The sequence below is a fragment of the Mercenaria mercenaria genome, chromosome 14 (genome assembly GCF_021730395.1).
Source record: "Mercenaria mercenaria strain notata chromosome 14, MADL_Memer_1, whole genome shotgun sequence".
Taxonomy (NCBI): Eukaryota; Metazoa; Mollusca; class Bivalvia; order Venerida; family Veneridae; genus Mercenaria; species Mercenaria mercenaria.
In genome coordinates this window covers 60391757-60414947 of record NC_069374.1, presented here as the reverse complement: position 1 = coordinate 60414947, position 23191 = coordinate 60391757, and the positions used below count along the sequence as shown (strand labels likewise).

The window sequence follows — 23191 nt, the reverse complement described above, 5'->3', positions numbered from 1 at the left end:
CCAGTGAATAATGTGTCGGCCGCTCAACCCAGGGGTCGTGGGTTCGAGCATCCGTGAAAGGGGTCACGACCATGACTTCTCATATGACACCAGTACTGGGTTTTCCCGGAAGCTGGCTGTTTAAAAGATAGTTTCACATTCAATACCAGTTTTAAATTCGATTGCTTTGAAAATTCGAGCATGCTTGAAATATAATACCGAGAATAATGGCAACTTAAGTTATACACAGCCACTACCATTTGGGGGTCTCTTTTTAGTTGATTTTGCAGTCTGTATCTGACTGAACTTCTTTTCCTTGCAATAATATTACCCCAATATTTCTTTTGTTTTTATTCAGCATTTGCAATATTCTGTTAATTGTAGGTTACAGACATTTGAAATGGGTCCTTAATAATTGTGTGTGTTTTTGTCAATTGATACGGGAAAACAGAAGGTTTTTTTCCGTTTATAGATAATGTATACGCGTAAATGTCAAAATAAACTTATAAACCGTTCGACTTGGGAATATTTTCTATTTTAAGCGATGATTTCTTGAGGTTATAACACACTAAATAGTTGTTGTTCTTTATTCTATATAAAACTGGCCTATTTCCAATGACCGCAGCACACATTAGGACCCATCTTACATGTCTGTATCTTACATTTTCTTGAAGAATATTGTCAGTGCTAACTAAAAATCAAAAGAAAAGTGGGGGTCATGTTTGATGCAAGAAAAATAATTTCAGTCAAACACACAAACTGCAAAATCAGCTAAAAATGAGACCCCAAATTATACTGGTGGTGTATATGATCTAAGTTTCCGTGAAAAATTTTGTCATGTTGTTATTTCATTATGAAAATGCTACCTACATGTCAAGCATAGATCTGTCATGTGATTTTAGCAAAAAAATTGCAAAGAAAATAAGGAAAATAGCTCTACAGAGCAAAAAAGCTGAGGACTATTTGTATCCGCCATTATGCGACTACCATTTTTTTCGCGCCATTTTTCTACTTATTGTCTGTATGCCTTGAACTGCTGCCGCGAAGTTCGCAGTAAATAATTCTCAGGATGACATTCGATCTAATAAAGCTGCTTAGGCCTACTGTTACAATCATAAGCAGACTGACGGCGACGCATTACTGTTATAGACATGTGAAAAAGAAAACGGGTTATTCTTATTCAATAGTATCCCTGGAACGGCTATACATTTTGAGGTTCAAATTGAAAAGGTATGGGAAATCATATATTTGTTTTTCTTCCCTCCCTTTCACAGTATTTCCCATATATTGTAAAACTACTTTCTAAAATAAAAACATTGACTAGAACTTTACACCTGGAAAAAATGTCGGCTGAAAAAATGATAATTAAAATTCAATAGGCTCCTAGAGCTAAGAAATTAACTTTAATCATATTCATAAAGGTCCATGACTGTTTGGAGTTTGGTAAATTAACTTGGATTTCTTGAATTTCATCCAACAGTGTTTGTTTTTGGATAAAATTCTGGTCAAGACCTTTTTAGAGTGTATTTGAAATAAAAAAAAAAATACACGTAAATTGTTATATGCCCTTCTCCCACACAAGAGGTTTACCACAGCTGTATTAGTAGGCCAAAATTTGGCCGCAATCTTTTTCTCTAAAATTCCTTCAATTTGAAATATTCACCCGAAAAGATACAAATTTCTATTTAAGTGGTTTCTTTGGTCATAATTTTAAAATATGATTAACGGAAACATTTTAATTATAATTAATTCTCCACATCTTTGTGCTGTACTAGACGTAGATATCTACTTCTTTTTCTTTAGAATATAAATTTTGCCAAATTTTCACTTGTTGAGTTGAGTTTAATGCTGTCCAAGATTCATAACATACTGATATACGGATTATCATTCATGCAAACCAGATATTGCAATTACGATAACACCACTTCTTTAGATTTTTATAGGGCACTGATGATTTATCAAGAGAATTCTGCCATTAAGATAACACCTAATATCATATTAAATGTGATGTCCATTTTCTTTTTAAAAAGATAAGTTTGCTATTAAGCATGAATACTGTCACGTCTGACTTGATGTTGCACTGACATCATCCAAATGCGCTGATGCCATGAGGTTGAGCGTGACGTTACGCAGCCTTAATGTGTAAATTGTTGTTTGTGTGTGTGTGTGTGTGTGCGTGCGTGCGTGCGTGCGTGCGTGTGCGTTTAACTAACGGTAACACATGAAATGAAAGAAACTTTGCATTCCCGGATTTGTTCCTAATTTTCATAACAAGAGCAAACACGCCAAGCTTACTGAAAATATCCGATAGAACAATTTATGCAGAAAGAATCCGTATTCATGGCTAAATTTCCCGTCGGCTACGCAGCGCCTTATTTCATATTTTAGAATAAAGAAAACTAGCTATTTCGTGTGTTCATGCATGTCAAAGACTGATTGCACCAAACAGGAAGTGACAACTCAGTGTTACAGTAGTCCAAAATGTAGTTCATGCTGTTGATAAAATCTGGTATTTATAATGAGTCATATGTGAGGATGTGACAGTTATATTTTTGGTTTAGTTTTATTGCTAATTGTATTGAGAAAAGATCTAGACCATTTTCATTGTGAACTTCCAGGTAAAAGTTTTATTCTTTGAGAAAATGTCTACATACGCGTAATTGCTAAACGGCTTTAATTTCATGGTCCCGAGCATTTTTAGAGGGTGGTGTTTCTCAGACCAGATTATTTTTCTTATATGTAACATAACATGGCAATATTTTTCTATTTTTGATAAGAAGACATGTCATACTAAATGACCATTTATGGTGGTTGGGTGCGCACCATAAACCGGTTTAAGCTCCCCAGTGGTGTTTTTGCCACTGACCCTTCTAAAGCGGTGCCCCACTGTGTTCCTTTGTTTGTTCGTTTTGTCATCTTGTGTAGGCTTTGTGTGTGTGTGCGCGTGTATGTGTGTGTGTTCCTTTGTTTGTTCGTTTTGTCCTCGTGTGTTGGCTTTGTGTGTGTGCACGTGTATGTGTGTGTGTTTGTGGTGTGCACGTCTGCGTGCTGTAGGTTTCGTTTTGGGGAGGCTGCGATTTTGGTACGTGGCATTCCCTGTTTGATATTTGTCTTTGTTTTCATACCATTGAAATATTCTAAAGCACTGAAAATGAGGTCTAAATATTTCATAGTATATATGAAATAAAGATGGAACTGAATTGGTAGAATGTAACCCAGAATTTTACGTATATAGTGGTTGTGTACCTTTTGTTTTCGTATGAAGTACTAATCTTCTTGATCACCGTTTAACACACGTGCGGTCAACTTCCGGTAAAAACAGCGGATTGCATGAGAAACTGTCAAAGGAGTAACTTTACGTAACACAGAATGTCTTGGTTGTTTGGAATGAACAAGGGACAGGGTGGTGGCCAGTTACCACCAGGGTTCCCGCCACCGCCGGGATCTGGAGGTGACAGTGGCGGAAATGATGGGAAAACGCCAGACAAATCCCGATCAGATGCGTACACTTTTGACTCGGCCGCCCTGGAAAGGGCTGCGCAAGCAGCTAAAACATTGGAGCGCTCAGGTTCATTAACTTATGTAAAACCTTGTATTTGATTTAATTTACTACAGGATTTATTGTTTCGCCAATTTTATAGTAGTCATTTTAGCTCCCCGTTAAGGCAAAGGTCAAACAAGCAAAATAAATTTGGTGAAGGTCACCTACTTGTATTGGTCTAATGTAGAATGTTTTTGAGTTCTGGTACTCGTCTTCTATACCTTTCCTCTTTATATATTCTTCCTTTTTAAAATTACACTGCAGGATTTAGATTTAAAACTTTTTTGGCGACAAGTGCATTTTTTTCTCACCAGCAATATGTAGTTCAATAACATTAAACTTGCACAGGCGCCTTTTAATATTTGGATGTTCAGCATGTCCCAATGTCATGTTTAATCGAATGGCAGCAGTTTGCATAGCAAAAATTTCAACCTTATTTTACTTAAGTGTAATGGATTACTTAAGTGTAATGGAGGAAAAGTCTCAAACACATGATATATTGGTTTATCGTAATTAAAACTGCATCACCAATCACTCCCCGACGCATTACACCAATTCTTCTAGCATTATATAATGCAACACTAAAATCATATACAGAATCAGTTATAATACATGCTTAGATGAAAACAGGCCAAAATAAAAAATGTATGGTTCATGGAACATGACCGACCTAATTTGACTGGCGGCCCTAGGGTTGGATACCGGTTCCCGGTATCGGTACAATACCGAATAATCACTTCGAAAAGTACCGGTATATACCGTTTCGTAAAAGACCGGTACCGATTTCGGTATTTCCATAAAAGTAAAAACAAAATTCTTACAAAATCTGCGGCAAAATAAAGCAGAAATTTAAGCAAATAGCGTAATAACGTGATCGACATTGTTTACTGTGATCAGAGTAACCTCCCTTGACATGGAGAGCCAACCGTGCGAATAGTTGCGTATGCTAAATATTACCTGAAATACTTCTTTCCCCGTCGTTTTAAACAACGTAAACCAATACTTAATTTCAAAATATACGACACTATTTTTCTTTGTAGTTTTCTTTTAAAACCAATAAAAAAAAATGATGTAAATAAAAAATTACGAGACTAAGCTGTAACCTACGTAAACAAATAATCGGTTTTCGCGAACCATTAGAAATAATGTTATTGTTGGAATGTTGGTTGTTTCAAGTGTTTTGAAGGTTATTGTTCAATTAAAAATGTGTTGCAAAGTGTTTCACTTTAAAAACATTACTATAGGTCAACCTAGTTGAAGATTATCATGAGTGAGAATGAGTCCAACTTGTTAAAGGGGTAATTTGAAAGCTAATAAGTGTTCAGTTTAACAGTTCTAGACAGTACTGAGCTTTAAAAGCATTACTACAGTGAGTGTATTCATAGATTTAAATTGCATAGTGAGCGAGGTATCTGCTCTAGATTTTTATTTTGGAAAACTAGTCTGTAAGATATGTTTATTTATTACTCTTTCATAATCTAATACATACAACATTCCATTAACAAACTTAAAATGTTCATATATCACAGCAAATTTTCATGTATATCTACTTACATAGGTGTATATAATACTAAGCAAATCATTGCTTATGTAATGTACTACAAAGCATGGTATCGGTATCGGTATCGTTAAAAATACCGTATCGTTTCGTTGGTACCGGTATCGGTATCGGACCGCTTCGTCCTTAACGATATCCAACCCTAGGCGGCCCTAACAATTTTTTCCTGACCTCTTGGGTACGAATATTTTAGAACGAAACGTTTATGATATCAAAGTCATAGAAATCGACCGATGTCTTCACTCCCGCATCCATTCTCACATACCAGACGTCTACTATGGATCCCCCGGATGAACTCGAGATTTTGATGAATCTCGGATGGACGAGAATGTCCTGCATCTTGATTTAAAATATTTGTAATATAGGTATGAGATGGAGGAATCTGTCTAAATTTTGAGAATTTTCTAGGGGGAGTGCCCCCTGACCCCCCTAACATGATTGGGACTACCTCTCATACCTCAAAATTTAGACCAAAAAAAAAGCACCAGAGTTCATCGCTTCATACCTGTTTTTCAAAATTTTCTAGCGGGGACAGCCGCTAATAAGGTGAGTACTCTCCAACACCTCAAAATTTAGACAAAAAAAAAATGCACCTTAGGCCACCATTTCATACCTATATATCAAAAACTTCAAGGGGGAGACTCCGCTCACCCAACAGCCCCCAAACACAGACACAACTTGATAATTTTTAAAGATCGGGTGGCTAAATTTGATACGAAAATAACAAATAATGTTTTAAGTAGCACATATATATAAATGTTATATATTTAGCCTGCTGGCAGCAAGTGATTCTGCCTTTGCGACCACTGCAGACCATGATCAGTCTGCACATCTGTGTAATAAACTTATCTGTTATCTATTACAGCACATGCAAAAGAGGCCTTGGAATTGTCAAAGATGCAGGAGACAACTATTCAGCTTGAGCATCAGAAAAAAATCAAGGTAAATACACGTAAAATTGAAATAAAGACATAAGTACAAGTAAAATTTATATAGAGACATAAATACATGTAAAATTGACATAGAGACATAAATACATGTAAAATCTACTTAAAAAACTTGAACATGTGACTTGAAGACTTTTCGTCAAAGTTCAGGCATGATCAACATATCAGAATGTTTATGAAAAGCTTTATAAATGGAGAAACATTTTAGTAAAGAAAACTTTAGATGTCACTAAAACAATGTTTGGCGTTCTCTATAAATCCAGTTTATCCACTTATACAGTATTTCTCTGTAATATTGTCATTTTTTCACATGGTTTATTTTTCCAGGAAATGGAAGGACAGATAGCACAGATGAAGTCAGAACAGGCACGTGTGATTGAGGAAGAGAAACGTAAAACTTTGCGGGAGGAAACTAAACTTAATCAAAATAAAGCACAGTACCAGGATCAGCTGGCTAGAAAAAGATACGATGATCAGTTAGCACAGCAGGTATACATAGAAAATATGAAATGTATATATTTTTTTTTGTTATCCTGTCCAACACCCCGTCTCGAAGAAGAAAGGTTATTTAGTTTCTTCTTGTTTGTTAGTCAGTCGGTAGACCATTTGTTTTGCAATCAATTACTGGCAACCACTAGTCTTTGGCCATCTTAGTTCATTATCTAAGGATGATTGCCTGTGCTAAGTAGATGACCTCTATTTATATGACCTCAGGGATGTAATTTTTCTTTTTTCTACCTCTCATCCTGTAGGACTAGTAACCAGTAAAATAGGCTTACCCAAGGTGAACTGTCACTTACGCTAATAAAATTTTTTCAGTCATACCACCAGTAGCTTCCATAGTTAAATTACATAATTATATTGATTCCCTTCGATTACACAATACAAGAAATAAAGTGATGAATATGATATATTTCACCATTAAAGATGGAAAATAATGTAATGAACTGTTCCAATGTGATTAAAAATAGCATGAAACATTTAGGCCAACCAAAAAGATATTTTTGTTGCCTCTCCCTAAATCTATACAATTTATGGATGGGTAGGTAGGTAAGATGTTAGGAAGGTAGGTAGGTAGGTTGGGAAAGTAATTTTTAGCTCAACTTTTTGCAGAAAAGGTAGAGCTATTTCACTTGCTTGGTGTCAGCATTGCCATTGGTTAAAGATTTTGAAAAATTTAAAGTCAATTATCTCTGTAGCTATCAAAGCTTTTGACTTGAAACTTAAAATAGGTATTAACTATAAAAGTCTACACCAGGAAAAACAATCCCCATAACTCTAACATAGAATTATTGGTTAAAGTTTTATACAGTTTTTACTGGCAAAGTTCTAATCCGGCATCAAGCACTGAGAAAAGCGGAGGGGTGCTGTCTTACGTACAGCTAATAACAACATGAATTTTATCAGCATGAAAACTTTATAATCCCATCAGTTTGACTTGATAGTAAAACTGATGAATTTATAAAATTTTACAATGACAACTGTGCATAAGCCAGCCTGTTAGGCTGAATAGGGAGAGTGCAGATGTACAGAGTATGGGGTCATGAGTTCGACCCACAAGCAAGATGTATGTTCTCCATGACAATTTGAGATAAGACATTTTATTTGAAATTATTCGTCCTCCATTTCTTGATTCATGGGGGGAAATTTGCTGTTTCTATTGGAGAACAGGTTTGTACAGGTTCAGAATCCAGGAACACTAGTAAGATTAAGTGCCTGCGATCGTATAACTGAAATACTGTTGAAAAACTGTGCTAAACCTAAATCAAGCAAACAGAGAACCACGCATAAAAAGTAGTAGGGGCCTCTGTGACCAAGTGGTTATGGTTGCTGACTTCAGATCCCTTGCCTGTCATAGATGTGGGTTTGAGCCTCACTCTGGGCATTGAATTCTTCATGTGAGGAAGCCATCCAGCTGGCTTATGGCAGGACATTGGTTCTACCCAGTTTCCTGCTCATGATGAAACAGTGCACAAAGGGGCACCTGGGGTCTTCCTCCACCATCAAAGCTGGAAAGTCACCTTATGACCTATAATTGTGTATGTTCGACCTTAAGCTCAATGAAAATAAATAAAAATTAGTAATGTTTTCACATTTATCATAAAATGATTTAGGTAGGAGCAATATTTGTGGGTAGGTAGATGCAGGAGAAAGAAACAATATTTTATTTTAGCCATTATTTATCATTATTTTCCGTCAGGCTCGACTGAATGAGGAAAACCTGAAGAAACAGGAGGAATCTGTACAGAAACAAGAACAAATGAAGAGAGGTAACTCTTGCATACTTTATTTATTAACTGATAATTGCTACTAACTATTTTGTCAGGTTATTACTGTTCTGTTTTCTTCCCACCAACAGTGTCCATGTTGTGAGCACCACGTAAGTTATACCGGTTGTAGTTATTTTGTAATTTCTGTATGAAGACATACAAAGCCTTCTGACAAATGAAATTTACCTACAAATGAATAAGCATGTTTTTGTCAGTTGGGCAATAGTTTTGATGGTATAAACAAGTATCAAAATATCTTACCTTGTAGAGGTTACTTATCCTGTTATTGTCATATTTACATCTATAAAAATTTTGACGGAAATGCTTTATGACATAATCATCTTCTATAGATATTTTCTCCTTTCTCTCTTTAGTTCTATATAAAATGAATAACTGTTATTGACAGTGCTTGTTCGCAAATTGTTCAAATGCTTCTTTTGTTGACTAGGAACTATGGATTACCAGGCTGAGCTTCAACACAAGAATGATATGAAAAGGATAGAGGCAGAGTTACGAGGCAAAGCCAGAATAGACAGAGAAAATCAGGATATTCTAAAAGAACAAATAAGACTCAAAGCTCAGGAAGACAGAAAAACTAGACTAGAATCTATCAAGTAAGAAGACAGTAAAATGAATAATTGAGCAAAGTATAGAAATGTAAAATGTAGTTATGATTGCAATTTATGATGATAGGCTTGTCACTTTGGGGATTCTGTGGCCGAGTGGTTAAGGTCGTAGACTTAGATCACTTACCCCTCACCATTTTGGGGTTCAAGCTGCACTTGGATTGTTGAACTTTTCATGTGAGGAAGCCATCCAGCTGGCTTATGAAAGGTCTTTGTTTCTACCCAGATGATGATGAAATAATGCCTGCAGAGGGACCGAAGGTCTTCCTCCAAGACGAAAAGCTGGAAAATTGCCATATGACCAGTAATTGTCTCAGTGTGATGTTAAAGCGAACTAAAACAACAAAAAAAGTTAACTTTCAGTGAGTTATTTGTACAAATTTTATCATATTATTATGTTACAGGACAGCTGGTGCTGTGTTAGGAGAAGGATTCAGAGCTTTTATATCTGACTGGGACAAAGTTACAGCCACTGTGAGTCACTTACCAGTTATAACCAAAATGTGAACAGATTTGCTGGAAAGTCATATATTTTTTCCCAAGGGATAAATTGTCACTAGTTTTATGGTTTTGATTTTATTTTCAAAAAATTAGTCATCACAGAAACTCTGCTTTTACTTACTTTTAGAAGACTATATGGGGAAGCTTACACACAGATAAACCATACTTTGTCAGTCCTTTTCTTTAAAATGGCTAGAAAGTAAAGAATCTGATATATCTTTGAAAACAACTCATCCTGCAGTACAAGCTGACTAGAATTTTCACTTGGCTTGCTGCAATTTGTACTTGTCCTGCCATGCGCTATAAAGCAAAAAGGATTTTTGGTTGCGGGTTTATCCCGCTACCAAAGTTGAGTGTATTTCTGAAAATCATGTAGCATCTTTATTTGATTCCAAATCACATCCAAAGGAATTTGTTCATGTGCTACACAAAGTAGTTCCATTCATGAACAATGCGGATGAATTATCAATTATCAAGCAGTTTTTATTCATCCTCTATCCATTCACACTGGCCATTTAGATTATTATGTCTCCCACCACACAGTGGTGTGGGAGACATATTGATTTACTCCAGTCTGTGTGTGTGTCTGTCACAAAGCTTGTCCACACTCTAAGACGAGCATTTCTCATCCGATTTTCACCAAACTTAAACAAAATGTGTTTGACCATAAGACCTCGGCCAAGTTCGATAACTAGCCAAATCGGTCCAGGCGTCTTGGAGTTATGGCCCTTGAATTACCAAAAATCAGCCTTTTTACTCTTGTCCGCACTCTAATTCAAAAATTTCTCATCTGATCTTCACCAAACTTGAACAAAACGTGTTTAACTATAAGACCTCGGCCAAGTTCGATAACTAGCCAAATCAGTCCAGGCATTTTGGAGTTAAGGCCCTTGAATTATCGAAAAATCGGCCTTTTTACTCTTGTCCGCACTCTTAAGTCGAACATTTCTCATCCGATCTTCACCAAACTTGAACAAAATGTGTTTGACCATGAGACCTTGGCCAGGTTTGATAACTAGCCAAATCAGTCTAGGCATTTTGGAGTTACGTCCCTTGAATTACTGAAAAATCCGCCTTTATACAATTGTCCGCTCACTAAATCGAACATTTCTCATCCGATCTTCACCAAACTTGAACAAAATGTGTTTGGCCATAAGACCTTAGCCAAGTTCGATAACTAGCTAAATCCGCCCAGGCACTTTTGATTTATGGCCCTTGAATTACTGATTGGATCCACTCATCCAGACCATCTAATTGGATCAACTCGTCTAAACCATATAGAGAAACTAGACATTTTTCATAGGGGCAGTTGTGGGAGACATGCGCTTTTCTCAAAAGCATCTCTAGTATAAGGTCTGTTAATGATTAGGTATTCCAGACCATGGTTACATCACTGACTTCCAGCTGTTCATGTAAGGTCAGGCAGAGTTTATCTTAGATATGAGGCACATTAGTATTTGTTTCTTATACATGTATATTTATAGATTGGCATTTAAAATTAAAATAACTCTAGCAAAACCCGCAACCACCAGACATCTCAAGGCTTTGATTTACAGACAGCGGCTTTATTAAAATCCATTAAAATCAGTACATACCGTGGTCTTGTTCTAGACTATGTTGCGAATAACAAAATGTCTGCATTTTAAGATCTTTAAGGTATCAGGCTTCTGTATGGCTGGGTTTAATTTGATTTATTATATTTTTGGTTAAAATTCGCACAAATTCTGCAGTGTGAGTACTACAGCAATTTCCACTTGCCGGGAGCCAATGTCTACTTTCACTTAAGATTTGTTGAGCCCTGAAATACCAGAATGACTTTATACAAACTTTAACAGTAAGAATCAAAAACATGTAAGCACCAGAACCCTTATAGAAATTGGTTTAAAAGCCAAATGCTAAGAATAACTTCGAGATTTTGGTATTCTCAAGTTTTGAACATATTTTTAATGTTGTCTATTTCATTCCCACCCATTACTGTAATATTCTTGTATGTATAAAGTATGACATGTTACTAAGTATATCTGCATAATGTGCTCATCAGTTACAACACAGATAACTATTTTGACCTGCCCATGTGTCAAGTTGTACTTTATGTTTACAGGTTGCCGGGCTCACGCTGGCTGCAGCTGGTATTTACGGTGCTAAGTACAGTATAGGTGTAGCTGCTAGATACACAGAGGCTCGTCTTGGTAAACCTTCTCTAGTCAGGGAAACATCCAGAATCACACTCCTAGAAACACTCAAACATCCAATTAAGGTTAGTTCTTAATCTTTAGAATTCTAAAGGAATTTCTTTGCTTATCAATGCAACATAAATCTGGTATTATATATATATAATAATGATCAATCACACATGCTGTTCTAATACTGTATTTAAACATAGGTCTCTTTGATCTGGAGAAAAATTTCTTAATTTGCAACTGGTTTTCATTGAATTTTTCATGTGAGGAAGACATAAAAAATGTGCAGATGTAAACCAGTGTGAATATCAAGTAACTCTACCTTTCTGACCAAGAGGTCAATGGTTCTACCTAAATGTAGAGACCCACGCAGGGTATTTGGATTCTTCATATATCATACATAGAAATGACTGTATCACAGAAGCTTATGGGTATGTCTTCTATTCCATTTTACAGGATGTAAAAAAAGTCGGTACCAGTAATATTATTAGAAATGTTGTATTTATTAATAATTTCGTATTGTTAAGAAGATTGCAATACATGTAAAATAATGAATGTATTTTATAACAGATTGGAAAAAGAGTTTTTACAAAGAAAGAAGAGGTCCTCAGTGGTATTATACTAAAGGTAAATGTTCATTGCTTTAATATTGTCCACATTAGCACTATTGAAAAAAACATTTACATGCAGTTCATAGTGACTAGAGGATAACCTTACATTGCTAATGTGGGGGCCTCCGTGGCCGAGTGGTTAGAGTCGTTGACTTCAAACCATTTGCCCCTCATCGATGTGGGTTCGAAACCTCATTTGGGGCGTAGAATTCTTCACGTGAGGAAGCCATCCAGCTGGCTTACGGAAGGTCGGTGGTTCTACCCAGGTGCCCGCTCGTGATGAAATATGCACGGAGGGGCACCTGGGGTCTTCCTCCACCATTAAAGCTGGAAAGTCGCCATATGACCTAAAATTGTGTCGGTGCGACAATAAACCCAACAAAATAAATACATTGCTAATGTTAATTGCTAAGGAAATTGTGATAAGGTATACATACCCATGTATAATGGGCAGTTCTTTTGTTTTAATCCTGAGAAGGCTTCCAAAGTGCAGGTGCGCATTTTGCATGGGTATTTACTGTAAGCTGTTTAGTGTACAGGTAGTGGTTTTGAGTCTATGCAGCATTATGATTCCATGTTCGACACCCATTAGTATAATAATTGTACGTTTTGCCTAGAGGGTGGATTAGAGTTTTACTGCCTAGTTGAGACTTTTAAGTTAACAGTAAACATATATGAAACAGCTGTCCAGATAGATGTTATGCATAATTACATGGTATGTAAAGCACTACGTTCATTACTGCACATGAACGAATGAAGTCATATCTATAAAGGGTGTAATCAGAAACTGTTCAATAAATCTTCATATGGTGATAATCAGTATTCTTATCTGTGACACATATGAGAGAAAACAATCTATCAAAATGAGAATTTGACCAGAAATTACTATACAAGTTCATAACAAAACATATGGCAGCTGCATTGTAAACAAAGCATTATGAGCATTTAAAGCTTTAGTGAAGATTGAGTCGATGAAGTAGTTTTTAGTGTAATATAATTTTTTTATGATCTGAAAAGTATAATGGGAATTATGTTAACATTTTTATGTAGCAAAATGCATTTTTTTTAGTTATAATGAATTATTATCTTGCAGCCAGAATTAGAAGAGAGGTTACGAGATGTTGCCATAGCAACAAGTCACACCAAAAAGAATAACGGTTTCTATAGAAACTTGTTAATGTATGGGCCACCAGGTACAGGAAAAACTATGTTTGCAAAGGTATTTTATTATTTCATCATGGATCTTGCAAGAAGAGCAGTTATGACTAATATATGCTAAAACATGATTTATGCTTTCCAGTCAAACAGTACAACAGGTTTGCAGACTAGAATTTTACTAGAAGAAAGGTGTGCCTTCATGGCGATTGAACTTTTGTTTGGTTGAGCCTCGTTAGGTTATCTTATAGGAATCCATCCAGCCAAAATTCGGAAGAATGGAGGTTCTACCAAGGTTCCCATTCATACCTGAAATAATGCCAGGAGGGACACATGGGACTTCTCAACTATTAAAAGCTGTAAAGGATGTGAGACAGTGTGACTTGTATCTAACATCAAAATAAATTTTAAATAATCCCTAGATTTTAGGTTTATCGTCAGTAGCACTTCATAATATGTTGTGACAAGACTTTTTAATCCACCTCTGACTTCCGTCAATGTAATGTGCACCATATTTATATATCCGGTATTTATTGTATTTAATAAATATATATAAACTATTTCAGAATTTAGCAAAACATTCTGGTATGGACTACGCTATAATGACAGGTGGTGATGTGGCACCTATGGGGAAAGAAGGAGTTAGTGCAATGCATAAAGTATTTGACTGGGCACAGACCAGTCGGAAAGGGTACGCTATATTATTCCACTTGCCCTGACATAGTACTGAATAACTCCATAATATTTGAAAATTTCTGTATTGGTCAAAGCTTGAATTAGGAATTTAATGGTAATTAAACTTTTTTCCAGGTGATTTGATTTGAAATATATTTTTCACATTTGCTTGATAAGCAGCATTATTTTTGGTGATGAGAATTTGCAAGACGCGAGTTTAGAACTTAATGTATATTAGTTTTTACAAATATTTTTAAATTTGCAACTGGCATTATTTGTTGATACGAGTGAAAAAAATTGTGAATATTGCACAGACTATTGCATGTATGTGAATATGAGAAATATAAATGTTTCTCGAGTTCTACCTAAGTAATATATCTTTGTTTTAATCAGTGTTAAGGTAGGAGCTTATGGGTCAGGTCAAAGACAAATAATTCATGAACTGTGTTAGTTATTATATTAGAGTACGCAAAAAGAAAAACTTATTATGAACATTTTGGAGACAATGAGGTTATGATACATGCTTTTGTACTGAAAAAAAAACAACGTATAACTGTTTTTCCATTCACTTATACTTTTCAGAGTGTTGTTATTTGTTGATGAAGCCGATGCATTTTTACGTAAAAGGAATAGAGTAAGTTGAACATTTTTACATAAACCAAATGGAGTAAGTTGAGCATACATAGACTTTCTTATGTTTTAAGAGTTTTAACTATGATTCATTTTGGATTTCTTCAAGATAGTCAGAAATAAACAAAATATTTTCAATACAGCCTTGTAAGAGTCTGCTGTCATTGTAAGTTAATAGAAACATAAACTGTTCTTATTAGACTAGACTGAAAATATATACTTGTCATTACTTAAAAGGTTTGACATTGTCTTTAATGTACAAAGAAAACTTGATTCATTTCAGGAATTAATTAGTGAAGATATGCGTGCCACCTTAAATGCATTTTTATACAGAACTGGAGAACAGTCAAACAAGTAAGTTATTCTTGAGACATATAGCAGTCTTTTGCCAGAGAGCTGGTATTGTGTTACGCAGTTTACACTGCTAGTTGCAAGTGTTTGTAATTGCTGGACTATTAGGTGATTTATGTATCACCAGTTTAGTTTAATTATAGGATAGAAGCTTCTGTATCAAGATATCTAAAGGAGGAGAGCAGCAACTGACCACAGTTTAATTAAACTTTGTGTTGTTCTGACTTTTCAGTTAGCTCTGTCTGAGTCAGCAACTTGATTAGAATCTTTATAGATATGTTCAAAGGTAAAATACTCTTCACGAATGAGATTGGAAAATTCTGAAAATTTCCGGCTTTGAATTGGTTTGAAGTAGTACCATTATCACTGAAGATATTTATCATACTTCTGTCATGAAATACATAAAAGGATTTTTGTTACACCCCACATAGGTTTGGGCTATTAAATTTGATTCATTAATATTAGTTCTAGATAATTATCATCTGGTTTTCTTGGTACAGAAGAAAATACATATACCTACTAGTAGATTTAGAATTTCACAGTGGGGCCTCCATGGCCGAGTGGTTAATTTCACTGACTTAAATCACTTGCCCCTCATCGCTGTGGGTTCGAGCCTCTCTCGGGGCGTTGAATTCTTCATGTGAGGAAGCCATCAAGCTGGTTTACAGAAGGTTGGTAGTTCCACCCGGGTGCCCGCTCGCGATGAAATAACGCACGCAGGGGCACCTAGGGTCTTCCTCCACCATTAAAGCTGGAAAGTTGCCATATGACCTATCATGTGTAGGTGCAACGTTAAATAAAAAAAACAAAAAAAAGAAGAATTGCACAGTGCAAATCTTTCTTAAATTTCACAAAATTATATGAGGGTATTTTTTTTTAGTGCAGAACCATCTCTGTAATATGAAAGTTAACTTTATCTTGCATTGTCAACAAATAACATAATAATAATGATGGAGTGGTGACAGTAAGGGGTGGGGAGGCACCAGTGTCCTAAAGACATGCATCTAGTTAAATGTTTTGTTGCCAGTAGATTTTTTGGCACCAAGAAATAGTAAAATAACCTCGGCATTGCTCTTCCTATTATTTATTCTGTACACCTTTACTGTTAGCCCGCCCGCTTAGCTCAGTAGGTAAGAGCGTTGGTCTACGGATCGCGGGGTCGCGAGTTCGATCCTCGGGCGGGGCGCATGTTCTCTGTGACTATTTGATAAACGACATTGTGTCTGAAATCATTAGTCCTCCACCTCTGATTCATGTGGGGAAGTTGGCAGTTACTTGCGGAGAACAGGTTTGTACTGGTACAGAATCCAGGAACACTGGTTAGGTTAACTGCCCGCCGTTACATGACTGAAATACTGTTGAAAAACGGCGTTAAACCCAAAACAAACAAACACTTTTACTGTTATTATTATAAAAATATACTTCAAGAAGTGTTCTTTTATACTTTTCAGATTTATGATAGTTTTAGCCAGTAACACACCTGAACAATTTGATTGGGCTATAAATGACAGATTAGACGAGATGGTAGAATTTGATTTACCCAATTTAGAAGAAAGGAATCGATTAGTACGGCAGTATTTTGATAAATACGTCCTCCAACCAGCTTTTGAAGCTAAAGGGTGAGATTTATTTCTGATATAAATATCTCAATATTTGAAGAGGATTCTAAAATTGCATAGAATTTACATGACTTGCTTACATGTCTATCTTGGTCAGATGTCCTGGCACTGCAGTGTTACAAGAAAGTTAATTTAATTATTAATAACTTATAACTTTGTGTAAATTAGTATAGTGTACAGTCGAACTCGTAGACTGATTAATTTCCTTTGGATGATATTCTATAGCTGCATTGTTTATATAATGACATTTTATTTCAAAAGGAGAAATACCACCTTTTCTATGGTGCCACAGTATTGTATCTCTGTCTGTAAATTTGGTACAAGTTTAAAGGTTCAAATACATAGAGGATGTTACATGAGTGTCTTTTCATATTGAATTTATTAAACGAGTTAAATAAAATGATAAAATGCGAGGCTCTGTCGAGCATTTTATCAATTTTATTCAACGAGTTTAATAAATTCAATGTGGAAAGTCACAAATGTAATATTCTTTTTATCACATGTTAGCCTTTCTTGCCGAAACATCAAAAAATCGGCTTTCTTTTACTATATAAACTAGACAATTTGACCGACGTCGCCTATACTATAAATGACGTCGACGTCAAAGCTTTATTACACTAGTGTATTATCATTTTTAGCTCGACTATTCATAGAATAGTAGAGCTATTGGACTCACCCATGCGTCGGCGTCCCGATTTGATTAAGGTTTTGTATGTAAGCTGGTATCTCAGTAACCACTTGTGGGAATGGATTAAAACTTCACACACTTATTTATTGTGATAAACTGACTTATACTGCACAGGTTCCATAACTCTATTTTGCTTTTTTACAAAATTATGCCCCTTTTTCGACTTAGAAATTCTTGGTTAAGGTTTTGTATGTAAGCTGGTATCTCAGTAACCACTAGCAGGAACGGATTGAAACTTCACACACTTATTCACTGTGATAAACTGACCTACATTGCACAGGTTCCATAACTCTATTTTGCTTTTTTACAAAATTATGTCCCTTTTTCGACTTAGAAATTCTTGGTTAAGGTTTTGTATGTAAGCTGGTAACTCAGTAATGACTTGTGGGAATGGATTGAAACTTCACACACTTACTCACTGTGATAAACTGACCTACAATGCACAGGTTCCATAACTCTGTTTTGCTTTTTTATGAAATTATGCCCCCTTTTCGACTTAGAAATTCTTGGTTAAGGTTTTGTATGTAAGCTATTATCTCAGTACACACTTATGGGAATGGATTGAAACTTCACACACTTGTTCACTGTCATGATCTGACATGCACTGTATAGGTCCCATAACTCTACTTTGCAATTTTTTCAAAATTATGCCCCTTTTTCGACTCAGAAGTTTTTGGTTAAGTTTTTGTATGTAAGCTGGTATTTCATTATCCACTTATGGGAAAGGATTGAAACTTCACGCACTTGTTCACTTTATGAGCTGATAAGCACTATGAAGGTTCCATAACCCTTTTTCCCATTTTTACAAAATTATGCCCCTTTTTCGACTTTTGTATTCATTCAATTGACAAGGCTGTTGAATAGTCGAGCGTTGCTGTCCTCCGACAGCTCTTGTTATTTAATGGCTTTATTACACTCCCGCAACGTCAAACATGTGATAAACTAATTTCAATTCCCTATTTCTTCTATTTAAAATGTACAATGTTTACACAGCTAGACGCATATTAGATTGCAAGTCCTAAGCTATTTTTGAAGAATTACATGTATCTTGAAACTGACAGAAAATGAAGTGAAAACAAGGGATCATAAATATTGTATCTTCTGAGATTTTTCCTGTCTCACTGTATCACACTGCGGTAACTAGTCAATACTACTCCTACTGAAATGGAGTTTTACTTCCAGTGAATAACACCGTCCTGTTTTCTACCAAAGTGTCAAAATTAGTGAAATTTGAATATAGTCGGCTCGTTGTCAATCCAAAGTGAAAAATTAGTGTTCCGTTACCTGTTCGCCATTACGCAGCCATTACACAGCTAGATCAGGTGGCTCATGTGCAGATTCATTTAGTGTAGTCAGGCCTGTATACAGGAAGGAACCAAGATGACTATGGTTTAGATTTGAATTTTGCTTTAGGGTATTTATTTATTTATTTATTTATTTATTTATTTATTTATTTAGGAGGTTAAAAGTTGCTGAATTTGATTATGACAAGAAATGTACAGAGATAGCAGAAAAGATAGAAGGATTATCTGGTAGAGAAATCTCCAAGTTAGGAGTTGGCTGGCAGGTAAGGAATCATTTTATTTGGTTATAAAAGATCTGGCCTCTATAATAATGCCAGAATATTTTAGTTTTAGAAACATGTCACATGTTGGCGTATGGGACAAGAGATCTATGACACTTTTCTTCCCAGACAAAGGCCCCGAGTTTGTATTCCAACTCCCATTGCAGTGTGTACCTGGGCAGTTTTCGAAATGCATCAGTCGGCCCATCTGTAAAATGGGTTCCAGCACATTGTTGGGTGCTAAAATATTTGGTTTTAACTGCTCTTAAAAAAGGATTGCTGAAAAGTTCTGAAGAAAATATGTTTGGTTCATAAGGCTACGGCAGATACATTTTACCCACCTATTCAAAATTATTTGAGTGTTAGGATCAGAAGTCTGGATTAAGTAGGTTAATATTTAATGAATATTGTATAGGAACAGTATTTTATGACTAGTTAAAAGTCTTTAGAGTGCCTTCTAAATATGTTTTCGTCTGCATACATATTTTTTGTTTGACTGTTCAAAGAAATTAGGAGAGCTATTCTACCTACCTGGTTGTCAGCATCACAACTTAGTTAAAGTTAAGTGTGCAAGGTCATACCAATAAACATTGCATTAATTTGATTGAAACTTCACACATGGTTTCTCAGTAGTGCCTTTTAAGTTGGTTTTCTATTGTAAAAGTATCTTTCAAATTTTCAGGCGGCAGCTTATGCATCAGAGTCTGGTGTTTTAACAGAAGCTATGATAGACGATAAAGTCAATGATTCAATGAACGCTCACAAGAAGAAAGTGATATGGCAAGAAGATCATTCTATATACACAACCCCGGACCAACAGAGCTTGTCACAGAAAGCTGCTTCTATGGTTATACCTAAACCCCCAGCAGCCACACAGAGCTGATAGTACTTATAGAATTAGACCATTTGAACAATTTAGGAGTAGATGTTGTTTATATGCCAGGTTGCCTGGTACCATAGTGTGTTATTGTGGAGATAATTCTAAAGATTGAACTAAGATGAAGTTCTTCCATGGACAGATTTGATTAAAGTGGCATTACAGTGATCAAACGTGTATGTTGTTAGGGAGAAAGATATCTGTTGCTCAGATGAAAAAGAGCACTGGTTACCATTGTAACGGACAACAAACATACCTCTTGCACTTGTTTTTGCCAGAATGTGAGAGAGCTGCTAGTTTACATAAATTGTATAAAAGCAGCATGAAGTGTCAGTGAAAGTAAAGGGGTATCTGAATGTTGTGATGAGAAAAGTTAATATGTGTTGTATAAGACAACAAAGTGTCATATGTTAAGATGCTAAAGCAGTTGGTATCTACAACTTTACACCAAAGATATCATTTCAGATGTACTACACCCAGCAACATTTACCCTAACTTCCACAAAAAACATAGTAAAGTTGGTTATTATCTATTAAATTGAGTTGTATTGAATGATAAAACCAAAATATCGCTGCCAGAAAGTTAATTTATGAAGTTATCATTAAACAGGATAGTTAATCAGTTTTCATTAATCAAAATAAGCTGGTTCAATTTACCTTATTACAGACTGCTGATAACAAAGCCTCATTAAATTCACCACACTCGGATTTATGTCTCCTACAATCATGTAGTAGAGGAGGTATATTGATTTAGGGCTGTCTGTCCGTCTGTCTGTCACACCAAGTTTTGGCCGCTTCTCTTGCATAATAGAGAGTATTTCCAAAAAATCTTACAGTAATGATCAATGCAAAGTCTGGTTTGTATTTTTTTACTGGTATATTCCGGTTCAGTGATTTTCATTTTAAGTTATGGCCCTTGATTTGTAATACTTTACCTTGTCTGACACAACAGAGAGGATTTACAACCTATTTCAGAAAAGTAACCATTGTCAAGCCTAGCTAGCATTCAAATCGTTTGTATGTTCCATTTCAAATCAGTGGAGTTACAGTTCATCAAATTTTATGACGTTTTTGCCCCTTCTCACATTTTTTGGCAGATTTGCACCAAGCTTTACAGAAGTGATCAGTGCCAAAAGATTTTTGTACATATTTTCGATGTGTTCAAATTCAGTGAGTTATATTGGAGTTATGGTCCTTGACTTGACATATTTCAAAGTGTTTTCAGTACTTGCTGTATACCATTGGACTGAATTTCACTAAACCTCACAGGTGATTAGTTTAGTTGTTTTGATGTTATGGTTCAATGATTTTCACTGTAGTTATGGCCCTTATGTGTGGCATTTTACTAAGTCTGCGTGTTCAGAGGTGTGAGACATACGTTTTTCATGAAAAACAATCTCTAGTTGAAATAGATCCCAACATGTATAGCTTGCTGGACATGGATTATCCATGTTAGGGCTGTAGAATGTCCGGCGTATAGCCATTCTATCCAGTCCATGAGTCTGGACACATTCACATAGCAAACCATGAATCTGTATTTTAGATCCCAAATATCATATTTCGTTACTCAAAATATATTTGTTACAAGGTTTATAAAGCTTCTTGAATGGAAGTTAATTGATATTAGGTGAACTCTTCACAAAGGTTACAATTCAGTGATCTGAGAGGTTACGGATATTCAGGCTTGAGCTTCAGGTCTAATATCAAAATACTCCGACACTTGCTACAGCCCTAACCGATGAGAAGGATAGGTGACTCGTGTTGGTGATACATTAGTATGTCCACCTTCAACAGTTATGTTGTCGGACATTTGTTGAAACTTAAAGATCAGTGTTAATCAAAGATAAAAGGTAAGGGTAGATTTCCCGGAAGCACAGAGCACTCCAAACAAAGCCACGGAAGAAATGTACATGTCGTAAGTATTAATGTTGTGTTTTGACAAATGAGCCGCGCCGTGAGAAAACCAACATAGCGGCTTTGCGACCAGCATGGATCCAGACCAGCCTGCGCATCAGCGCAGTCTGGTCAGGATCCATGCTGTTCGCTAACAGTTTCTCCAATTCCAATAGGCTTTAAAAGCGAACAGCATGGAGCCTGACCAGACTGCGCGGATGCGCAGGCTGGTCTGGATCCATGCTGGTCGCACACCCACTATGTTGGTTTTCCCATGGCATGGCTCAAATGAATATTTACAGTTGCTGTATTGTAATCTGGATCATTTATTAGTTTTATTTAACCTGATAGGCATAGAGATTAATTGAAAGAAAAATTGTAATTTTTATTGAGTGTTTTGTTATTGAAAATTATACCAATGATAATAACAGCAGTTCTTAGATACTGTTTTATCAATTTATGTTAAAAAAAAACTGTTGAATTTTAAATAAATATGTACTTTAAAGAAGATGAGGCATGTTTACATTTTACAAAATGTTAGATTATTGTAGGCAAGTTTAAGTTAATTATATCAAGTTAAACTTGATATTTTATAAGTATAAAGTATAGCTTAATTCTTCGAGTTTGCATCTAATTTTGTTACTCCAGTACCAGTTTATAACTTTTCATCATATTTAGAACTTGATAACTTTGTTACAGGATTCAATTTAATAAAAATGAAATCACTTAATAGAAGACATAATATGGAGGTGAAGCCAGTAAACATAATATGAGATCTTTAGACAAGAAATACTTTGTATTAAGAGTACTGTGTCACAGTGTTTCTTACGTGTTAAATAGTATACACTAAATACATGTTTATATACAGCTAAACACAGTATGAATGTGTACTACCAGTAAAAACTCTGGAAGTTTTTTTAATAAACAACAGTTACTGCATGACATTTAGTTATGAATATATCTCTGCAAACACAATTTATATGTAAGTAAAGGCAAAAACATGTTAGGAGGATTTTCTAATTACATATCTAATGATAAAATGTTAAAGTGAAAACTGATCATTGGATTTAAATATAAGACTTAATTTAGTCATTTCAGAATATTCCAGTGCAATTAACTCTAAATTTACTCAGTTATGAGGGGCCTCCGTGGCCGAGTGGTTAAGTTCACTGACTTCAAATCACTTGCCCCTCATTGATGTGGGTTCGAGCCTCACTCGGGGCGTTGAATTCTTCATGTGAGGAAGCCATCCAGCTGGCTTACGGAAGGTCGGTGGTTCTACCCAGGTGCCCGCTCGTGATGTAATAATGCACGGAGGGGCACCTGGGGTCTTCCTCCACCATTAAAGCTGGAAAGTCGCCATATGACCAATCATGTGTCGGTGCGACGTTAAATCCAAAAAAGAAAAAAATTACTCGGTTATGAAATGGATGATTTGTAGATGTGTCTAGGGGTACAGATTGTGGTTGGTCTTTACGAAATTTAGACATGTTTGGATATGTATTACATGATTTATTAAATGACATG

General features: G+C 35.7%; 1 protein-coding gene across 1 annotated transcript; it reads left to right on the top strand.

Annotated features, from left to right (window-relative positions):
• The first annotated feature begins 3270 nt into the window (after positions 1–3270).
• LOC123527849 (ATPase family AAA domain-containing protein 3-A-like) lies at positions 3271–23191 on the top strand. Its single transcript, XM_045307545.2, has 15 exons — positions 3271–3547; positions 5944–6020; positions 6353–6514; positions 8226–8295; positions 8744–8909; positions 9326–9395; positions 11524–11679; positions 12173–12229; positions 13307–13432; positions 13935–14059; positions 14626–14677; positions 14957–15027; positions 16476–16643; positions 18790–18898; positions 19578–23191. Exons 1-15 carry the CDS (start codon positions 3349–3351, stop codon positions 19776–19778), a joined length of 1809 nt encoding a protein of 602 aa, XP_045163480.2. The 5' UTR covers positions 3271–3348; the 3' UTR covers positions 19779–23191.